Source organism: Nyctibius grandis, chromosome Z (assembly GCF_013368605.1).
Source record: "Nyctibius grandis isolate bNycGra1 chromosome Z, bNycGra1.pri, whole genome shotgun sequence".
Lineage (NCBI taxonomy): Eukaryota > Metazoa > Chordata > Aves > Nyctibiiformes > Nyctibiidae > Nyctibius > Nyctibius grandis.
In genome coordinates, this window is record NC_090695.1 from 83,487,504 (window position 1) to 83,504,890 (window position 17,387).

General features: G+C 42.0%; 1 protein-coding gene across 1 annotated transcript in view; it reads left to right on the top strand.

Annotated features, from left to right (window-relative positions):
* The first annotated feature begins 471 nt into the window (after positions 1-471).
* HAPLN1 (hyaluronan and proteoglycan link protein 1) overlaps positions 472-17,387 on the top strand; it is a 32,639-nt gene continuing 15,723 nt past the window's right edge. Inside the window, exons 1-2 of the mRNA XM_068423661.1 lie at positions 472-571; positions 13,224-13,598. Of these exons, the coding sequence (XP_068279762.1) occupies positions 472-571; positions 13,224-13,598 (475 nt within the window). The remainder of the gene's footprint in view (positions 572-13,223; positions 13,599-17,387) is intronic.

Consider the following 17,387-nt stretch of genomic DNA (forward strand, 5'->3'; position numbering starts at 1 on the left):
TACCACCAGCAGATTGCATCATGTAGTGGATATAGATATAGTGATAGCTTTGGTTGTTTTAACTGTATTTACAGACCAGATCTAGAGTAGGTCTGAAAAAGCAAAATTACACTAGAACCTCTTTTGAAACACAGGTATTGGTTACATATGGTCTTGCAAGGAGTTTGGTTTACAGATATTTGTGCGTATGCTTTTATTTTTTCATGTTATATTTCTGCATAGGCAGAGTTAAATGTGGATTGCCAGTTTCATTTAATGAAAGCCCGTGATAAAAAGGTCCAGTCTTCATGCCTAAACAATTATTAGCTGTTGGAACTTTTTCATCTGAGAGGGTTAAATATGTTATAGATCCCTCATAAGATCATTGCTGTAACAAGTTGTGCAGTGCAACACTGTGAAGGTTTCAAAAAATTCACAAGCCTCTTTGTATGTGATGCCCTTACAGTGAGGAAGATTCTTTTGACTATAAAGATGAAGAGTCTACTTTTTCTGGTGCTGATTTCTGTCTGCTGGGCTGAACCTCACCCTGACAACTCAAGTCTGGAGCATGAAAGAATTATTCACATTCAAGGTAAGGAAATACGTGAGAAAATACCAGTATCTTCAGATTGCAGAGGTAAACAGAGTAATGTGCTTAATGATCCTTAATTTTTTATTATGCTGCAGTTTTTTTAAAATAACATTATTACTGGTGACCAAACCTTTTCTTTTCTGGTTCTGTTGCCTTATTATTACTCCTAAGGAAAGTAAAAAAATGAAAGTTGCACTGTTTAATAGCACTTAGTCATTTGCAAAGATTAGTGACCAAAGTACAGCATGATTTAACATAAAGGAAAAAAGCACGCATCCTAAAGTAATAATCAAATGCAATGGGTTGAAATGCCTTTAGTTTATTGTGGAATATATTTGATTTCAAGAAGACTGTCATACATAGTTCTTCACATTACAGAAATTTATTGCTGTTTATTATTTAAAAAGGCTCTGCACGTCTGAAATCATAATTGGGCAATTTAAACAAGAAAAAAAAAAAGTAGCTTACCCCAAAAGAAATACGTCTGCCCTCATACCTTTAATTCACACTAAGTATTATACCGGCCTTCTGCGTAATCCTGTTTGGTTCACGTTTGAATCCTAGAGCTTATAGCTGTAGCAGGATTTGAGTCTGCAGTACAATGCAGCTGTTTTTTTCAGTCCCAGCTTCAGTCGTTGAGGGTCGTCCTGTGTAAGAAAAAGCAGGGAATTTATGCAGTAAGGACAAGCAGAACTAACAGGGATTTTCCTGCTTTCATTTATGTGTTTCTCGAGGCTTGCTAAAATTAATCTTGCAAAATTAAGAAACGCAGCTTTATTGTTCTCTCTCTCTTTAAAATTTGATTCCTTTCTCTCAACAGCTGGCAAATTGTGTTATTTGAGTGTTTGTGTAAATGTGAATTACCAAGTTAGGGCAGGTTACTAAGAAAGCCTGAACATTTAGAAGTTCACAGGAAAGTCACAGAAGTTAAAGGTACCCTGCACCTATCAAAACAGGCACTCGATTGTCAAGGTCAAATAAGGAATAACAGATAGCTGGTTTCAGTCTAAGGAAACTCACAGGATGAAGGTCAAATGAACGTGTTACATCAAAATGACGACATATCACTATTGTGAGATGATGAACATTCGTTCCCTAGGGTAAATTTCAAATTTGACCCCAATATCTAATAAACATATAATTTTCCTTTCCTTGTATAATGCAGTTTCTCATCTCTGAACTTTATTTATCTTTTGGGGAGATTAAATTAGTGGAAAGAGTTAAACCAAATCAAAATTACTTTTCCTTAATCTGTGTATGTTGAACTTGCTTAGTCAGCAGTTCAGTGTACTTTGCAAGTCATACATGTGACTTATTACTAGTCCTTCAGCATGTGTATAGTGCATTCTGCAAGTGCTAAAGAGTTCAAAGCCGATAATAGTTTTGAGATAGACCATTCTATGGAAACTCATCTGAACCTTGAGAGTTTATTCCTGCAAGGAAAGCTGGATAAAGGTTAAAATTGATCTCTACCATGCACTTTGTACATCAGCTGATTCATGCTCTGAAATACACAAACCACAAATCAAAATGAATAAACCTGCTTGGAATTTGTTTTTTTTACTAGTATTTTTTTTTCATTCCTCTCTGCATTGTGGAGTCCTGTCAGGGCTGGAATTGCACTCTGCCCAATGCTGCATAAGCACATACAATCATCTACACCTGGAAATGAGCTGGAAATCAGGGAAGCCTGTGGAACACATGTGTTATAGCTTCATACAAAAGGTATTTTATATTACGTTAAGGAGTGTAGCATCCCCCTCCACAGCTGAAATCCGAGAGATGTGTAGCTGAACTCCTTCTGGATTTCATGCTTGTCCTGGTTTAGCCTAAACCAGCCAATTTTCCTTTCAGTGATTTTTACTTTCAGCTCAGTCTGTTCTAAGTAACTGCACTTTCTGAAAGTAACTGCACGTTTTGCAGACAGCGTCTGCTTCCAGGACTGATAACGCTCAAAGTTTGTAGTTATCGCTGAGGCACCGGTAGGGATGTTATGCAGAAAGGATCTTGCTGTACTTGTTCTTAGAGAAACCAAGGTCACTGCTGAATTCCTCACTGCTTATGAGTGAAGACCCGAAGGGGGGTCACACCTGCAGGGAGGAGCGGACAGGGCAGGTGACCCAAAATGAAACAACGCAGGTATTCCATCCCATACACTTCATTCTCGGTATAAAGCAGGGGGATCACGAGGGTCTCACCCCTTCTTCTGCCCCTTCCTGCCTTCCCTTCCCTTGCTTCGCCTGCTGGTTTTGGGTGCTTCTGCTGCTTCGAGCTGCTTCTGCGGCTTGAGCCTTTGCCCAGTGTCCAAAGAGGACTCTGTCTGTTTTCCTGCTGCCCCCGGTCCCGATCCGTGCATCCCTGAATCCAGCTCTCGACCGTCGCTAGGCCCAGCCTGGGCCCTCCCGGAGCCTGCCCTGCAGTGCCGGTGGTGACGTGGCCAACATCGGGGGAGCTCAATCTTGTTTTTGTATATGTTTGTATATATTTGATTATTCCAATATTATTATTATACTCTTTTTCATTATTATAGTTTATTAAAACTGTTTTAACTTTCCAACCCAGAAGTCTCTCTCCCTTTTCCTTTTCCCTTTCCCTTCGGGTGCGGGGGGAGGGTTAACAGAGAGCGTCTGCCACAGGTTTAATAGCCGGCCCAGCCTTAAACCATGACAGTGCTTCAGAATGCCTTGGAAAAAGGTGCAGATCGATGTCGTGTAGTAAAGTACATAGAGCTGAAAGGGATCTCCTGAGGCAATGAACTAAACGGTCTTCTATTCCCCTTTCTTTACATCATGTAATCTTCTGTAAGTTTAGTTTCATTTTTGAAAGAGCTGGGGTTTAAATCTCATTACTGCAAGGTAGTTTTGGACCCCGTTTTTCTGATACAAAAAGCAGTCTCCTAATTCTCCATGTTTATTCGCAGCCATTGTATGGCCTTGCGCTTCTCCTAGCGTTGTTTCTTCTTGATGTTCACTTTAAAACAGTAATAAGATAACACCATATCCTCACAACTATCATTTTTGCAAACGTTTTCAAATTATTCTCTAAGTGTATAACCTCCAGTTACCTGATAATGTTAGTAGTTCATGTGTACACTGGTTCTTGTTCAAATTCATACTTCTTGAGTGCATCCAGCCAGGATTTTATCCCAGGTAAAATATCCCACGATAAATGACATTAGTATTTTTGTTTGTATTTCAGACCTTGGATCAAATTTGTACTCTTCCCAGCCATGCTGCAGTGCTGTTTGAAAGTCTGTTGTGGTAGACAAAATTTAGCATTCTCCCTCATTATCACTTGTAATTAACAAGTTCAAGGTTTATATCAATAATTCTTCATACTAGGCCTTAAAAATCTAGATTATGCACTTAGTATTAAATGTTATCGTACTCTTTCCAGCCTTCTTTCTTCAAACTTTCTAAATGTCCATTCTCCTCCCTTCAGTGATGCTTAATATGCCATGTGAAAATTTTATTAATAGTCACCTTTACTTTATAAGGTAAAATTAGTGGAAATATTAAGGAGTCTCAAAAATTATACTGGAAACAGTTCACTGGTCTTTTTCTAGGCTAATCATTTATGCTTCAGCCCAACCAATTTCAGTCTCCTCTATATATAGTTCTTAGACACTTAGCAAAGTTTCTACCAAAACACCTATTCTCTTCGTCCGGTCTAATTTAATATATTTCCCATATCACTCGCTTCCCTGAGCTCCAAGCGATTGATACATTACATTTCCCTGGCCTTATACATTTATTTTTATTATATAGTTGATATCAAATTAGTTTGCCACCCTTTAGTAAGTATCTACTGCATTTTATCCCTCTTTCTAGTGACTCTATTTCTGTTCTTCAACAATTTTTCTTCAAAAATTTTTCTAAGGTCCTATTTGCTGTTGAGGTCGGACTAATCAGCCTGTAAATGGTTAAAATACTTTCCTTACTTATATTTGTTATTTTGCTGTTGTCCAGAAATACATGGTACCGTTCTTAAAGTGACAGATGAGCTAATATCTCTACCATCAGGTTTGCCATACCAGTGTCAGTAGTAACGTCAGTACTTCAGGCTGTGAGGTTTTCTGCCCTTTTCTTTGAACAAGCTCTATTTTCTGAGTTCAGCTTTCATCTTTTTTTTGTTTTCACTTCATATCAACACATTCATATACTTTAGACATCATATTTTCAGAGCATCAAAACCAATGTTATTAAAAAGAGAGGATTTGTTAATATAACGCTTGGGTCGTTCTCTATTGTCTTCCACTTTCATCTGTGTAGTGACTCCATACTACAAAATGAACCTGTGCTGTTTAAAAAACTTTTTTCACTGCTACAGTAAGACCTTTTACAGTCCATCCTGACATGTTTTTGGTACGTGCCCCATGTTGTCCTCACTAGCATTTCTTATTTCTTCGCAACCTGCTGAAGCACTAATGTACCGTGCTAACCAGAACGAACAGTATTTCATAAATTGTATTCTGATTACTCTTGTTCTCTGATTATACTGACAGGTCATTGCTTTTAGAACACAGAGCTCTGTCTTTCAAATGCCCATGCTCTTGAAACTCTGGATTTCTTTAGCTTTACTTGCCAACCTCTTCAACATTGCTATAGGCATAACTATGTTCTGTCTTAAATCTCTAAATTTTTCTCAGGAATGAGTCTCATGCTTCATTAATATCTCTGTTCCTGCTGCCACTGTCAGCTCTAGCTCCTGGTTCCCACTTCTTGGTTAATACAGTGAAACTGGACCTCAGATTTCTCGTCTGCTAGACAGTTTTACCTCCCTACCTTTACCGGTATTCCTTATGCTTCTTTCCGCGGGCCCACTTCTTTTGTTTGTGTCTTTTCTACTTTGGTTTTATTCCAATATCTATGAACAAAATTTATAAAATATCTAAACCTGCATTTTATCTCTTCTGTGACTTTATTTCCTTTCCTGAAGCCCGTGGTGGATTTCATGGTTTTGGTCAGTCTGCTCTACTACCCTAGACTGCTTGACCATATCACCTTCCTCTCTGGTAGTTTGTCTGCCTACAAAAGTCATTCCAGTTTAACTTTTGTGCATAAAAGCAAATGAGAGAACTATATTTAATAGAAGTCTTGTCCTGCTCACACCGCGCCCCCCCCCTCCAAGTAAACTGTGTGTACCTTAGGGGATACCAGTTTCACTCTTTAGAAAAAATCATAATCCTAAATGAAATCATCTGGTGAACATGAAAATGGGACTAAAGTATTCTCTAGCCACATAAGTGTCCACAACAAGGAAACAATACTACTTTAAGCATATCAGTGTAATTAAGGACTCAGTTTTTTCTCTGAAGTCAAGATCTGCGAAGGAATCTGTGACCCGTAGGAGAGGAAGATGATTCGTTTCAGTGCTCAGCTTTGTATATCTCTCTAATCTATTCACAGTGCTAGTCGCTGACCAATTATTCAAAGAGGCAGACTACCCTTCAGAGATAAGAGCATTCTTCTGTGTGTGGCTGTTCTGCAAAATAAACGAAATTGACTAAGCCATTACAGTAATTGCTAGGTTAATTACTTAAAGGTGGCAGGAGCCTTAACATATGCCTCCATTCAAGCTTTAGAAATACAAGGAAGGCCAATGAAGAGGACACAAAGTTTGATTTGTGAAGGATCAGCCTTTAACTTCTTAGCTTTTCGTTGGATATAAATGAATTTATATTATGCAGCATTTCTTCACCTTTCAGATACGACAATACACCCATTTACCTATAAAGATCTCTGCACAGATTTATTTATACATACCAAGAAATATGTTAACATGGAATGAGCAGAAACCTTTCTAATATTGCCCTATTGAAAAAAAAAGAAAGTTAAATCAATTAATCAATAACAAAAGCAGAAGAAGCCTTTGCCCAGCTTGTTCTGCATGATAATGAGGGTTTTTTACAGTCCACTTCCTTTTCTTCAAAACAAGACAGAACCAACAGAGAGAAAGAAGCTGCATAGACTTGCTGGACTAGCCAGAAACATGATAAGAGATTAGACGCACTACTGATTTGACCTCTTATGCTAATTCTTCTCTTCCCAAGCTTCATGCTTTTCCACTTTTCCTTTTGACTTTCTTCCTTTAGTCCACCTTTTTGCATTTTCTCATTTTCAGTGATGTTACCTGTTATTTCTTTACATTTTTTTTGCATTTGTCTTTTCCACTTAAAATTTTTTACTAGCTTTGTTGCCATTCAGGACACTTTAGATTATGTCATGATCCATTTGCAGTCTCTTCTTGTAATTGAGCTGCTGCTTTTATGTCAACACAACTTGCTTTTCTCTTCAGAGCATGGCATGTTGCAACGGCATGTAATAGAAATGTCAGCAAAGAGCAGCCTCACCTTCTGTTGTCATGTCAGTTTCACTAAAGGCATTCAGGACTGCATATTCTGGAATAGACTTTAAATGATAGGTATCAGTGTATTTAGGTTGTAAAAAGTTATTACAGAAGCAAAAGAGTTGACATTAAACATAAATTTAAGTTACTAATTTGCCTTTACTTGCTACATCAAGCTAATTCCATATATATAGCATCTAAAGGTAATTAAAGAACTGGAAAAGCTCATCACCAGTTCTGTGTGATACTTTGTTTTTTTCCAACACTGTCAATGCTGCACATGAAGATTTCCTTCTGTGCAGAAGAGCACAGACACATTGTCGTGATTTCTGTTCTATTCTGCTCTATGAGGCCTGATCTTCATGCAATTTCTTCATCTATACTGAAGTAAACACATACTTAAAGTTTATTTAAGGCAAAACGTGCCAATATATTAGAAGAGATGAAGTTTGTTATTTCTCTGATGGTTTTATGTGCTGTTAGGTCTTCTAGAAACCTAAACTTGAGCTAATGCTGCTCCTTTAAGAATTCCCCCCGATGTGTTACTCAGGTTGAGTGGAAGGGGTTAGATGAAAAACGTTTTACCTCAATCTTGTCATCTCTATGTTGGAGAGACAGATTTTTCCTCTGCCATTTATAAAATGGGTATTTTTAGCTGTGCTACTATTTGGAACCATGTACCTGAACTTTTTAACTGAGATTTATCTAGCATCTCTCTTACCAGTTGTATGTCAATACTTAAAAGTAATGTGTAGAGAATATTTTATCCTGCCACTTTAGAAGTAGGAACATGGGTGTTTGGTGCTTGTGTTTTCTTTCTTGTGACATTAACAAAATGACACTAATGCTTGGGCCAAATAAGAACAGCTTTTCCCGATCTTACAGCTGATATACAAAAGTTTTGAGATTTTTTTTTCCAAAAGCAAAAGTAAAAAGGCTAACTGCCTTTTAACTAACTAGACATAGTTAGAAAAAATGTAGTAGGAAATGTATGTGGAAAACAGTGTGTGCATAATTCTTCCTCATGTTTTTCCCTTTAGACTCTCTGAGTAATGCACGCATCTATATCAGTGATGCACTTCCATACAAACTGTAGCAAGTGGGAATTATTGTTATCACAGAAATTCTTTTTGAGTTTTAAATAAGCATGGTAGGATAACAAAACATGCCACTGCTATAGGAAGAGTGAAGATATTTTAGCATGAGCGTTACGCTCAAGTCTCTGGTAACACTACAGTAAAGCAAGAAACAACCCTGTTTATTTAAAGTAGGATGGCATACAATGTTGTTAACTTAATGGCTTGCTAACAATGTGGAACATTTAGGCAAAACATGAGTTTATGTGGCAAAACATAAACATCTATGATGTGGTCCCTGACTTACAACTTTTTCCTTCTAAAAAATGCAGATTTTTTTCTCCACTGTTTCTCTGTAAGTTAGTCCATTAAATATGGGAATAATCAAGTTTTGTAGCCAGGTCAACATAAGCTTCTGGACAGTTCTGATGGATAAAGTGGATAAAGCTGTTTGCCAAGGACCGTGGCGTGACTCATCCTCTCTGCCCCACGCTATGTTCCTGGCCTTCCAAACCTGGTTTGCCATTACTTTTGAGTGCAGAAGCCAGTTAAGACAGAAAAAAACAAAAACCAAAAAGAAAACCCCACACTAAAAAGTCAAACAAATCTGAATGTGTGTCCAGCAGCAAAATTTGGAACTACACCAATAAGCCAGCAGGTGAGACTGAACTGAGAGCTCTAGCAGCGTGAGAGCAAGTCCACTTACTGTCCTTGAAATGGGAATCACAGTGAAGTCAAGGTTGGGTGTGTACAAAGTAATGACAACCAGAACAGCAGTGCTAATTGCATAGCATTCGGACAAGGGAGCGAGGTGGAGAATACAACAGAGGGGAACAGCATGCTGCTGCCTGTGCCTTATTACTTAAGGTAGCAAGATACCCTTTTGCCTGCAGTATATACCCGCTGGATTTGGCACTGTTGAGATGCAGCAAAGGCGATCTGCATAGCAAGTTTCCAAGTGAGTTTTCCTTTGCGGCAGGCAGTCTCTCCCTACAGCTTGGAAAAACAGCTCCCAGAGCTGTGTGATACCCCGTGCAGCTGGACTGCGTCTGCCGCTTGAACAGACTCATTTTTAGCTAGCTTAGCTGTTTTTGCTTTATGTTGCCTTTGTCATCCATCTAATTGCACCAAGAGGATTAAGAAAAGGCCATAGCCTGTCAGAATCGAGAGTAGGGCAGGAGGAGTAGAAAAAATATGGCAAATTAGTCACCAGCGGTGTCTAGTTCTGTACTAACAGCTACGCTGCTGCCTGTCTTACAAGGCAAAATATGCCTGGAAGGGTGAAAACCCCACCTAGCAAAACTTTCTAATCCCATTTCTGACCCTGAAGCTGAGACCAGAGCCAATGACCAGGCTGTTGCCATCTCTGTGCCCAACAGAAGGAGTACCTGGAGGTTGCCCAGCACATTCCTCACCGTTAGTCCACCATCCGAGGCTCTTGAGTGGCCATGCATGTGGTCTGTCTTGTCTCCAGCCAGGATCCAAACTGTCCTGTTGCAGACAACTGCTTAGCGAGGGATTATCTGGGGTTTGCAGGATTTATAGTTGTTTGGCCATTCACCTTGCAAATTCTCTGATGGTACTTCTGAAGAAAGTAGTTCTGAGGAAAAAGAAGTATTGTCTTCTTCAAGTAACATGCTGGACTCTGTGATAACACTCGCGTGTCTCATCTTTCTCCTTCTTGCACTCATCTTTTAGATACTCCTGCCATTTAGATACAAAGATAATTTTATTCGGAAGGAGCAGCCTTGTCAGAAGCCCCATAAGGAAAGCAGCCAGGGAGCCACCCTGACAACCCTTTAAAACAGTGTTTGCCCCATCTTCCATTATCAGATCACCGTTTCACAACAGATCATTGCTAGTTCTGTTAGGGTAACCCAGGAAGCAGGGTTTATTCCTAATTTAAGCTGACTTTCACAGCAGTGAGCTGGAATGCTGCATCCAGAGTGCTAAACATATTGTAAAAGAAGAGATTCTGGTTTGCTCTGTGTTTGGGCCCTATTTTGTTTGTTGGGGGCTTTTTTTTTAACTCCTCTATCAAATCCTGAAAGACCAAGACCATTCATTTTGTCATGTTCCCAAAAATATGCAGTTAGGTGAATTTGGCCCTGGTTCTCACTGGCTGCTGGATAATAATGACCTCTGGGCCTCCTGCCAAACCCCAGTCATCTCATTTTTAATCCCAAACCTCTGCTGCATGCATGTCTTCTGCATGTCTTCTAGCCCAAAAAGAAAATGTGCAGCATCCCCCAATCTGACATCCACTTTTCCTCGAAACCTGGAGATTCTTCCTTCCTCCTCTCCTAGATCTGGGAGCAGCATCAATGTCATTTTCTGCCCCACTGTCCTGCCAGAGAGAAGGGTGCATCACCTCTTTTTCTGTGAAAAGGAATTGGCCTTTAGAAGACTTGAGGGTGGAGGCATATTTCAAGCGTTGCATCTCCCTTTGAACCTCCAAGGATGTAGGAGATGTTCCAGGATGAGAAAAGCCATGCTTTTCTTTCCTTCCCCAGGTTTCCATCCCCTCTGTTCTTTACACTTATGATATATAAACTCCGGTAATGGCTGCTGCAGAGGGCCAGAGGAGATGGGAAGCAGCCAGGAGAGAGGTACACCACCGCATTAAGATGCTAACACTGGAGTCAGAGGTGACAGCACTCTGGGCAAGTCTCCAGGTCTTGCTGGCACAGACTAGCAGTTGTTAGAAAGAGCGAGCATTAGCAGCCTGAGTCAGACTCTCCCTCCTGCCCCAGTCTTTTCTGCTAATATTTATTAACTTGACTATTTCAGTATTAAAGACCCAACACAGCTGATCTCTGATTCAGATTTCTTGGTAATAACCAGCCCAAAGCATAACATTTCTCCTCCCAAGGTGGACAGAAGTCTGTGGAACATCTTTATCCATGAAGGAAACACAGAAATTTGCAGACAAACCATCCTGGCTGCCTTCACTTTCTTCCTTCTCACTGTGGAAACAGTGTTAGCAACACTTTCCACGGTGCCTTGCCTTAGATCACCTCTCTCCTTGGATGCTCTCTCCTGAAAGAGGGAAGAGGGGTTATATGAGCAGCCTTGAGGCTCTGCTCAGCTCTGGGAAGAAGCACAGTGAAAAAGAAAACCAGTTATATGGGGCTACAGGTGATCTGTTCTGCAGCAATGATTTTTCACCAGGTAGGAAGCTCTCTCATCCTGGTAAAACAACTTGCAGCTTTCAAGCTTGTTCATTCTGGAGGAAGATGGTGCCCTGGCTAATCTGTCCTGTGAGGGTAATAGCATGCTCTTGACACAGCATCCCCTGACAAAGAACTGCACATCTGGGATACTTGTTTTTCTTAAGCACATTTGCACTCGGTGAGCTTGTCTTTGCAATTACCACCCCTGAACAAGTTGGCATAATAGTAAAATGCTGCATACTCTGGGGTTTCTTCTGCTGCTTGGTGTAGCCAGCGTGGACAGATAGAGAAGTCAAGCTGAAACTGCAGTTTAGGTGAATATATCTTTTAGCTGGTAGACGGGTCAACAAGACTCAGAAGCCTAGGACTGTCTGGAGACATTTATGAGCTACAGATCCTAACGTCTCCCTGCACCCGCCATGGCTGCAGACACACACGGGTTTTTGCAGTGGTGTGAACAGACAGCTGGCCAGAGGGAATACTCCCTGGTGGGCTCATCACTGAAACGTCGTCTGTCAGCCCACCTCCATCCCAGTCCTTCCCTCCTTCAGTCATCCACACCTCTCTCTGGCCGACGACATTTGCGCACGCATTTTTGCGCTTTGTCCCATCAGTCCAGATTCATCCCCATGGACGCCAGCAGAAAATTGCTGCTAGCCTTCATAGAGTCCACCTCTCAGCAGCCCCTGCATTTGGGAATGTAGCCTTGGCTTTTGCTGAGGTTAGAGGGAGCCTTAGAGTCGGGAACCACATTTCTAGGCGGCTACGTTGACTTGCTGAACACACACAGGGAGTTCTGAAGTCTGTCTTTGCAATCTGTCATGTAGAGTGAGGTTGGTAATTTTTTCCCAGAGAGCAGAGCGCTAGTGATTCATTGCAAGTTTGGGTCAGTGTCTCAGTGATAGAGGACGGCAATATCTACAGAAGCGCTGAGCTTGCTGAATCAGGTTTGCAAACTGCGCACGAGAGGAGAGGCAAGAGCTACTGGAAGGAGGAAATATTCTTGCTTTTGGGTACATCCAGCTTTCCAGTGTTTTCCCAAGGCAGCACAGCCTGTCAAAGAAACCCCAGAGAGTTAAGGTTGGAAGCGAGCAGCTGTTCAAGCTGACTGCCCTAAAGATAATGATTTCATACAGCAACATCAGCTGTATGTATGTGTGTAGAGACAAAAGGGATCAGGGAGTCTGGGGTGAGGGTGAGGAGGAAAGGAGTCAGCCAGTCAAATAGGGGTTTGTGTGAAAAGTGAGATCAAAATATCAAAGATAAAATAGTGATGAGTTTGAAGGAGACGAGGAAAACAGATGAGGAACAAACAGACAGATGATCAGGAAAGGGGCCAGGAGAAGAACGAATTTTACATTTGAAGATAAATTGGACTTCCTTACTTTGGTGGAAGTATGTCAGACTAGGAACTTGAACTCAAATGTTAGAAGAAAATACAAATAGAAAATGAGACATTTTAGAATCCTGCTGACACTTTTCATGTCAATATAAGTAGTGCTATTTGATACAGTAATGGTTTTTCTGTTTTGTGAGTGTGATTCACTGCATCCCAGATCGTGAGGGACTTTTGTATGCTGCTGCCTGAATAAGCTGAGTCCATAAATGAGAACCGAATTATGAAAAAAAATGCAGCATTGATAGACAGCTCTTGAATAACCCGCAGGGAAATACAGGATGTTTGTGTGGAGCCTTTTATGAATGATGGCATTCATCCACCAGCTATACAACTCTGTAAATATATTTATACCAGTCCATCTTCATGACTATGGAGTATATAGGATGACCTCTGTCTACATGGGGGAAGCAATGCTGCAAACCAGTTTGCCTCTCTGCCTGTCTGGGAGTGTACACACGCAGATATATGTGCAGCTAGGTAAATAATTATATATAACTGGTTTATACACCCTACTACTGTGTAGGTACAAAATGATTGCAGGGAAATGATCCTAATGTATAATATAGCTGATGATTGTTATGGCACTGATGATACCCATTCTGTGAAAGGCAGATTGCAGACTAATTCTTGGTTTTGTTTTTTTCCTTGAATCCTAGCAGAAAATGGACCCCGTCTACTTGTGGTAGCAGAGCAAGCTAAAATCTTCTCACACCGGGGTGGCAATGTCACACTGCCATGTAAATTTTACCATGAACACACATCAACAGCCGGCTCAGGAACCCACAAAATCCGGGTCAAGTGGACCAAACTCACCTCAGATTACCTCAAAGAAGTGGACGTCTTTGTTGCAATGGGAAACCACAGAAAGAGCTATGGAAACTACCAGGGCAGAGTATTTCTGAGGGAAAGCAGTGAAAATGATGCCTCTCTTATAATCACAAATATAATACTGGAGGATTACGGGAGATACAAGTGTGAGGTGATTGAAGGATTAGAGGACGATACAGCAGTGGTAGCTCTGAATTTGGAAGGTAGGTAACACCTGAATTATATTTAATTTAAATTTTTATGCTTTTAAGAAATACCTGCTTTTTTCTCCTAATACTGCTGATATTGTATTATCAATGACAACAGCAAGCTAAGTGGGATTCACTGTGCTCTGGGGATCTTGGCCCGACAGCCCATGACAACGGTCATAAATTAGAAGAACATTAGGACTTCTATAACTTATGCTAGCCTATGGCATATTCAGCTCCCAGTGAGAACCAGCGTGAGGGGAGCCAAAAAAGAATGACCAAACATAGTATGAAGAGCTCCATATGTTTTTAATTTTTTCCTATCACTTTACAGAAGTCATTGCATGTTTTTACAGTAGACTTAGGCAAAATTATATTAAATATTCCCCTAACAGACATTTTACAGAACTTCAGGACATTTTAGATTATCAAGCAAATACAAATCTTCTTACAAAGAGGAAAAATGTCAAAGTAGCTTTGCAGAGACAATGATTTTCTTTTTTCCAGCCTTATAATTACATGAAATAGATCTCTATATTGCCTGCCAAGACAACTCCTACATGTAGTCTGTAGTCATTTCCCTCAGCAATATTCTTGAAAACAGTAGAGTACAAAGCATTAGAAAAATTAATGAAACGGGTTTAAAGAGGACCAAAAATTCAACTTTCCTTTACTCTTATGAAATTCAGATGAATTTTATGAGATTCCATGCATGTAAACCAGCACTTGGCCTTGTTCCCCAAAGCAGTGCAATGAACTCAGCAGTAAACTAAATGTTCCACGAAGATCATCATGGAATCATCACAGAATGGTTTGGGTTGGAAGGGACCTTAAAGACCATCTAGTTCCAACCCCCCTGCCATGGGCAGGGACACCTTTCCTCTAGACCAGGTTGCTCCAAGCCCCATCCAACCTGGCCTTGAACACTGCCAGGGAGGGGGCAGCCACAGCTTCTCTTGTCAACCTGGGCCAGGGTCTCACCACACTCACAGCAAAGAATTTCTTCCTAAGATCTAAGCTAAGTCTCCCCTCTTTCAGTTTAAAACTGTTTCCCCTCGTCCTATCACTCCATGCCCTTGTAAAAAGTCCCTCTCCCACTTTCCTGTAGCCTCTTCAGGTACTGGAAGGCTGCTAGAAGGTCTCCCTGGAGCCTTCCCTACTCCAGGCTGAACAGTCCCAGTTCTCTCAGCCTGTCTTCATAGGAGAGGTGCTCCAGCCCTCTCATCATCTTCATGGCCCTCCTCTGGACTTGTTCCAACAGCTCCATGTCCTTCTTATCTTGGGGGCCCCAGAGCTGGACGCAGCACTGCAGGTGGGGTCTCATGAGAGCGGAGCAGAGGGGCAGAATCCCCTCCCTCGCCCTGCTGGCCACGCTGCTGGGGATGCAGCCCAGGATACGGTTGGCCTTTTGGACTGCAAGTGCACATTGCTGGCTCATGTTGAGCTTCTCATCAACCATCACTCCCAAGTCCTTCTCCTCAGGGCTGCTCTCAATCCATTCTCCACCCAGCCTGTATTTGTGCTTGGGATTGCCCCGACCGATGTGCAGGACCTTGCACTTGGCCTTGTTGAACTTCGTGCGGTTCGCACAGGCCCAGCTCTCAAGCCTGTCAAGGTCCCTCTGGATGGCATCCCTTCCCACAGCTTGGTGTCGTCAGCAAACTCACTTGAGGGTGCACTCAATCCCACTGTCCATGTCACTGACAAAGATGTTGAACAGGACTGGTCCCAATACCGACCCCTGAGCAACGCCACTCGTCACTGGTGTCCACTTGGACATCGAGCCGTTGAACGTAACTCTTTGAGTGTGACCATCCAGCCAATTCCTTATCCACCAAGTGGTCCATCTGTCAAGTCCATGTCTCTCCGATTTAGAGACAAGGATGTCATGTGCGACAGCATCTAGTGCTTTGCACAAGTCCAGGTAGATGACATCAGTCGCTCTTCCCTTATGCACCAGCACTCTAACCCCGTCCTAGAAGGCCACCAAATTTGTGCACAATTTGCCCTTAGTGAAGCCATGTTGGCTGTCACCAATCACCTCGTTGATTTCCGTGTGCCTCAGTATAGTTTCCAGGAGGATCTGCTCCATGATCTTGCCAGGCACAGAGGTGAGACTGACTGGCCTGTAGTTCCCCGGGTCTTCCTTTTTTCCCTTCTTGAAGATGGGGGTTATGTTTCCCCTTTTCCAGTCAGTGGTAACTTCACCAGACTGCCACGACTTCTCAAAAATGATGGATAGCGGCTTAGCAACTTCATCCGCCAGTTCCCTCAGGACCCGTGGATGCACCTCATCAGGCCCCATGGACTTGTGCACCTTCAGGTTCCATAGATGGTCTCGAACCTGATCTTCTCCTACAGTGGGTGGTTCTTCATCCTCCCAGTCCCTGCCTCTGCCTTCTGTGACTTGGGTGGTGAGGCTAGAGCACTGGCCGGTGAAGACTGAGGCAAAAAAGCTGTTGAGTACCACAGCCTTCTCCATATCCCCGATAACCAGGTCTCCTGTTTCCTTCTGGAGAGGGACCACATTTTTCCTAGTCTTCCTTTTATCCTTTAAGATGTCTCCCTTACGCTTAACCAGCAAGTGTGTGCCAGAGAGAAATTTATAGAAGCCACGTTTTCTGTAAAAAGTAGTTAGGAAGAAAAAAGAAAAGAAAAGAAGAAAATCAAGCCCCTGCCTCTCACACCGGTAGACAGGTGAAGTGTATGACTCTTTCATTGAGGGTTATTGTACATTGTGATGGTTATATAGTTAACTGCACAATAACACTGGTTGAGTGGTTCTTGGAACCAAATAGATGTCATGGGCTTAGCTTAATTCTTTGCATCTCTTTTTCCATTCCTGGTTGGAGGCTGCTGAAACCTTCCATTTCTGAGTGCAGAAAGGCCCTGCACAGTTTCCATGCCAGCAGGATAGTCGATTTAGGTTGTTTCAGCCCACATAACCCATCTAATCCAGCTAACCAATCCAAGAATGCATACTGGTTTTTTTTCAGATTTAGGAGATAAAGAAAACTGGACATATACATGTCCACTTTAAGTTGTCTAAAATAGTTTTGAGTGAAGGCAGAAATGAGTAGGAGAAAAAGCGTTTTACTTTATTCTTCTCTGCTAGCCAAAGGCTCGGTGTGTTCAGTCTCCGCTGGGGCAGGCACTGCAGTGGTTGCTTGTTGCAGCTGCTGCCATTGAGACGAGCCACTGAAGGGCGAGCAGTTTCTGCCTGGCGTGCTCAGCCTTTCCTCACTGAAAGCAAGGCTCTGGTCGGCTGCCCGGGCTGCAAGTGTGGGCCCTGTGATCAGGAGACACATTTCGAGGTGGGCAGCGCCAGGGGACAAGAGTGATCCACATCACAGGGTGGTTTCCAGACAATAAGGATGCAATAAAAATGCGGTAAGTGCAGCTATTTACTGCACATAAGGAATAGCAAGCACCACGTAATCCAGGTCAGAAACACACATCTGTTTAGCTGTGTTGACCCCAGCGTGTCTCTCCTCCTCTCGCACTGTTGTGCAGGCGGTCCTGAAGCCCACCCCGGGTTGCGAGGATGCTCAATAATTCAATAATATTCTTCTGGGGGTCTGCTTACTTCCTAAGTACATGCTTCTATCAGGCTTTGAGATGTTCCAGATAAATAACTGTATATCTTGTTCCCCATCAGATACTGGGATTTCCCTGTGTTTTACAACATTATGATATTTTTGCCAATGTAAAAGGGTCAGAGCCAGTGTAAAATCTTCAAAGTGTTCGTCACACCACACATCTGGACCAGATACTCATCTGGTGCCACTTAGCATTGTGCCTCTG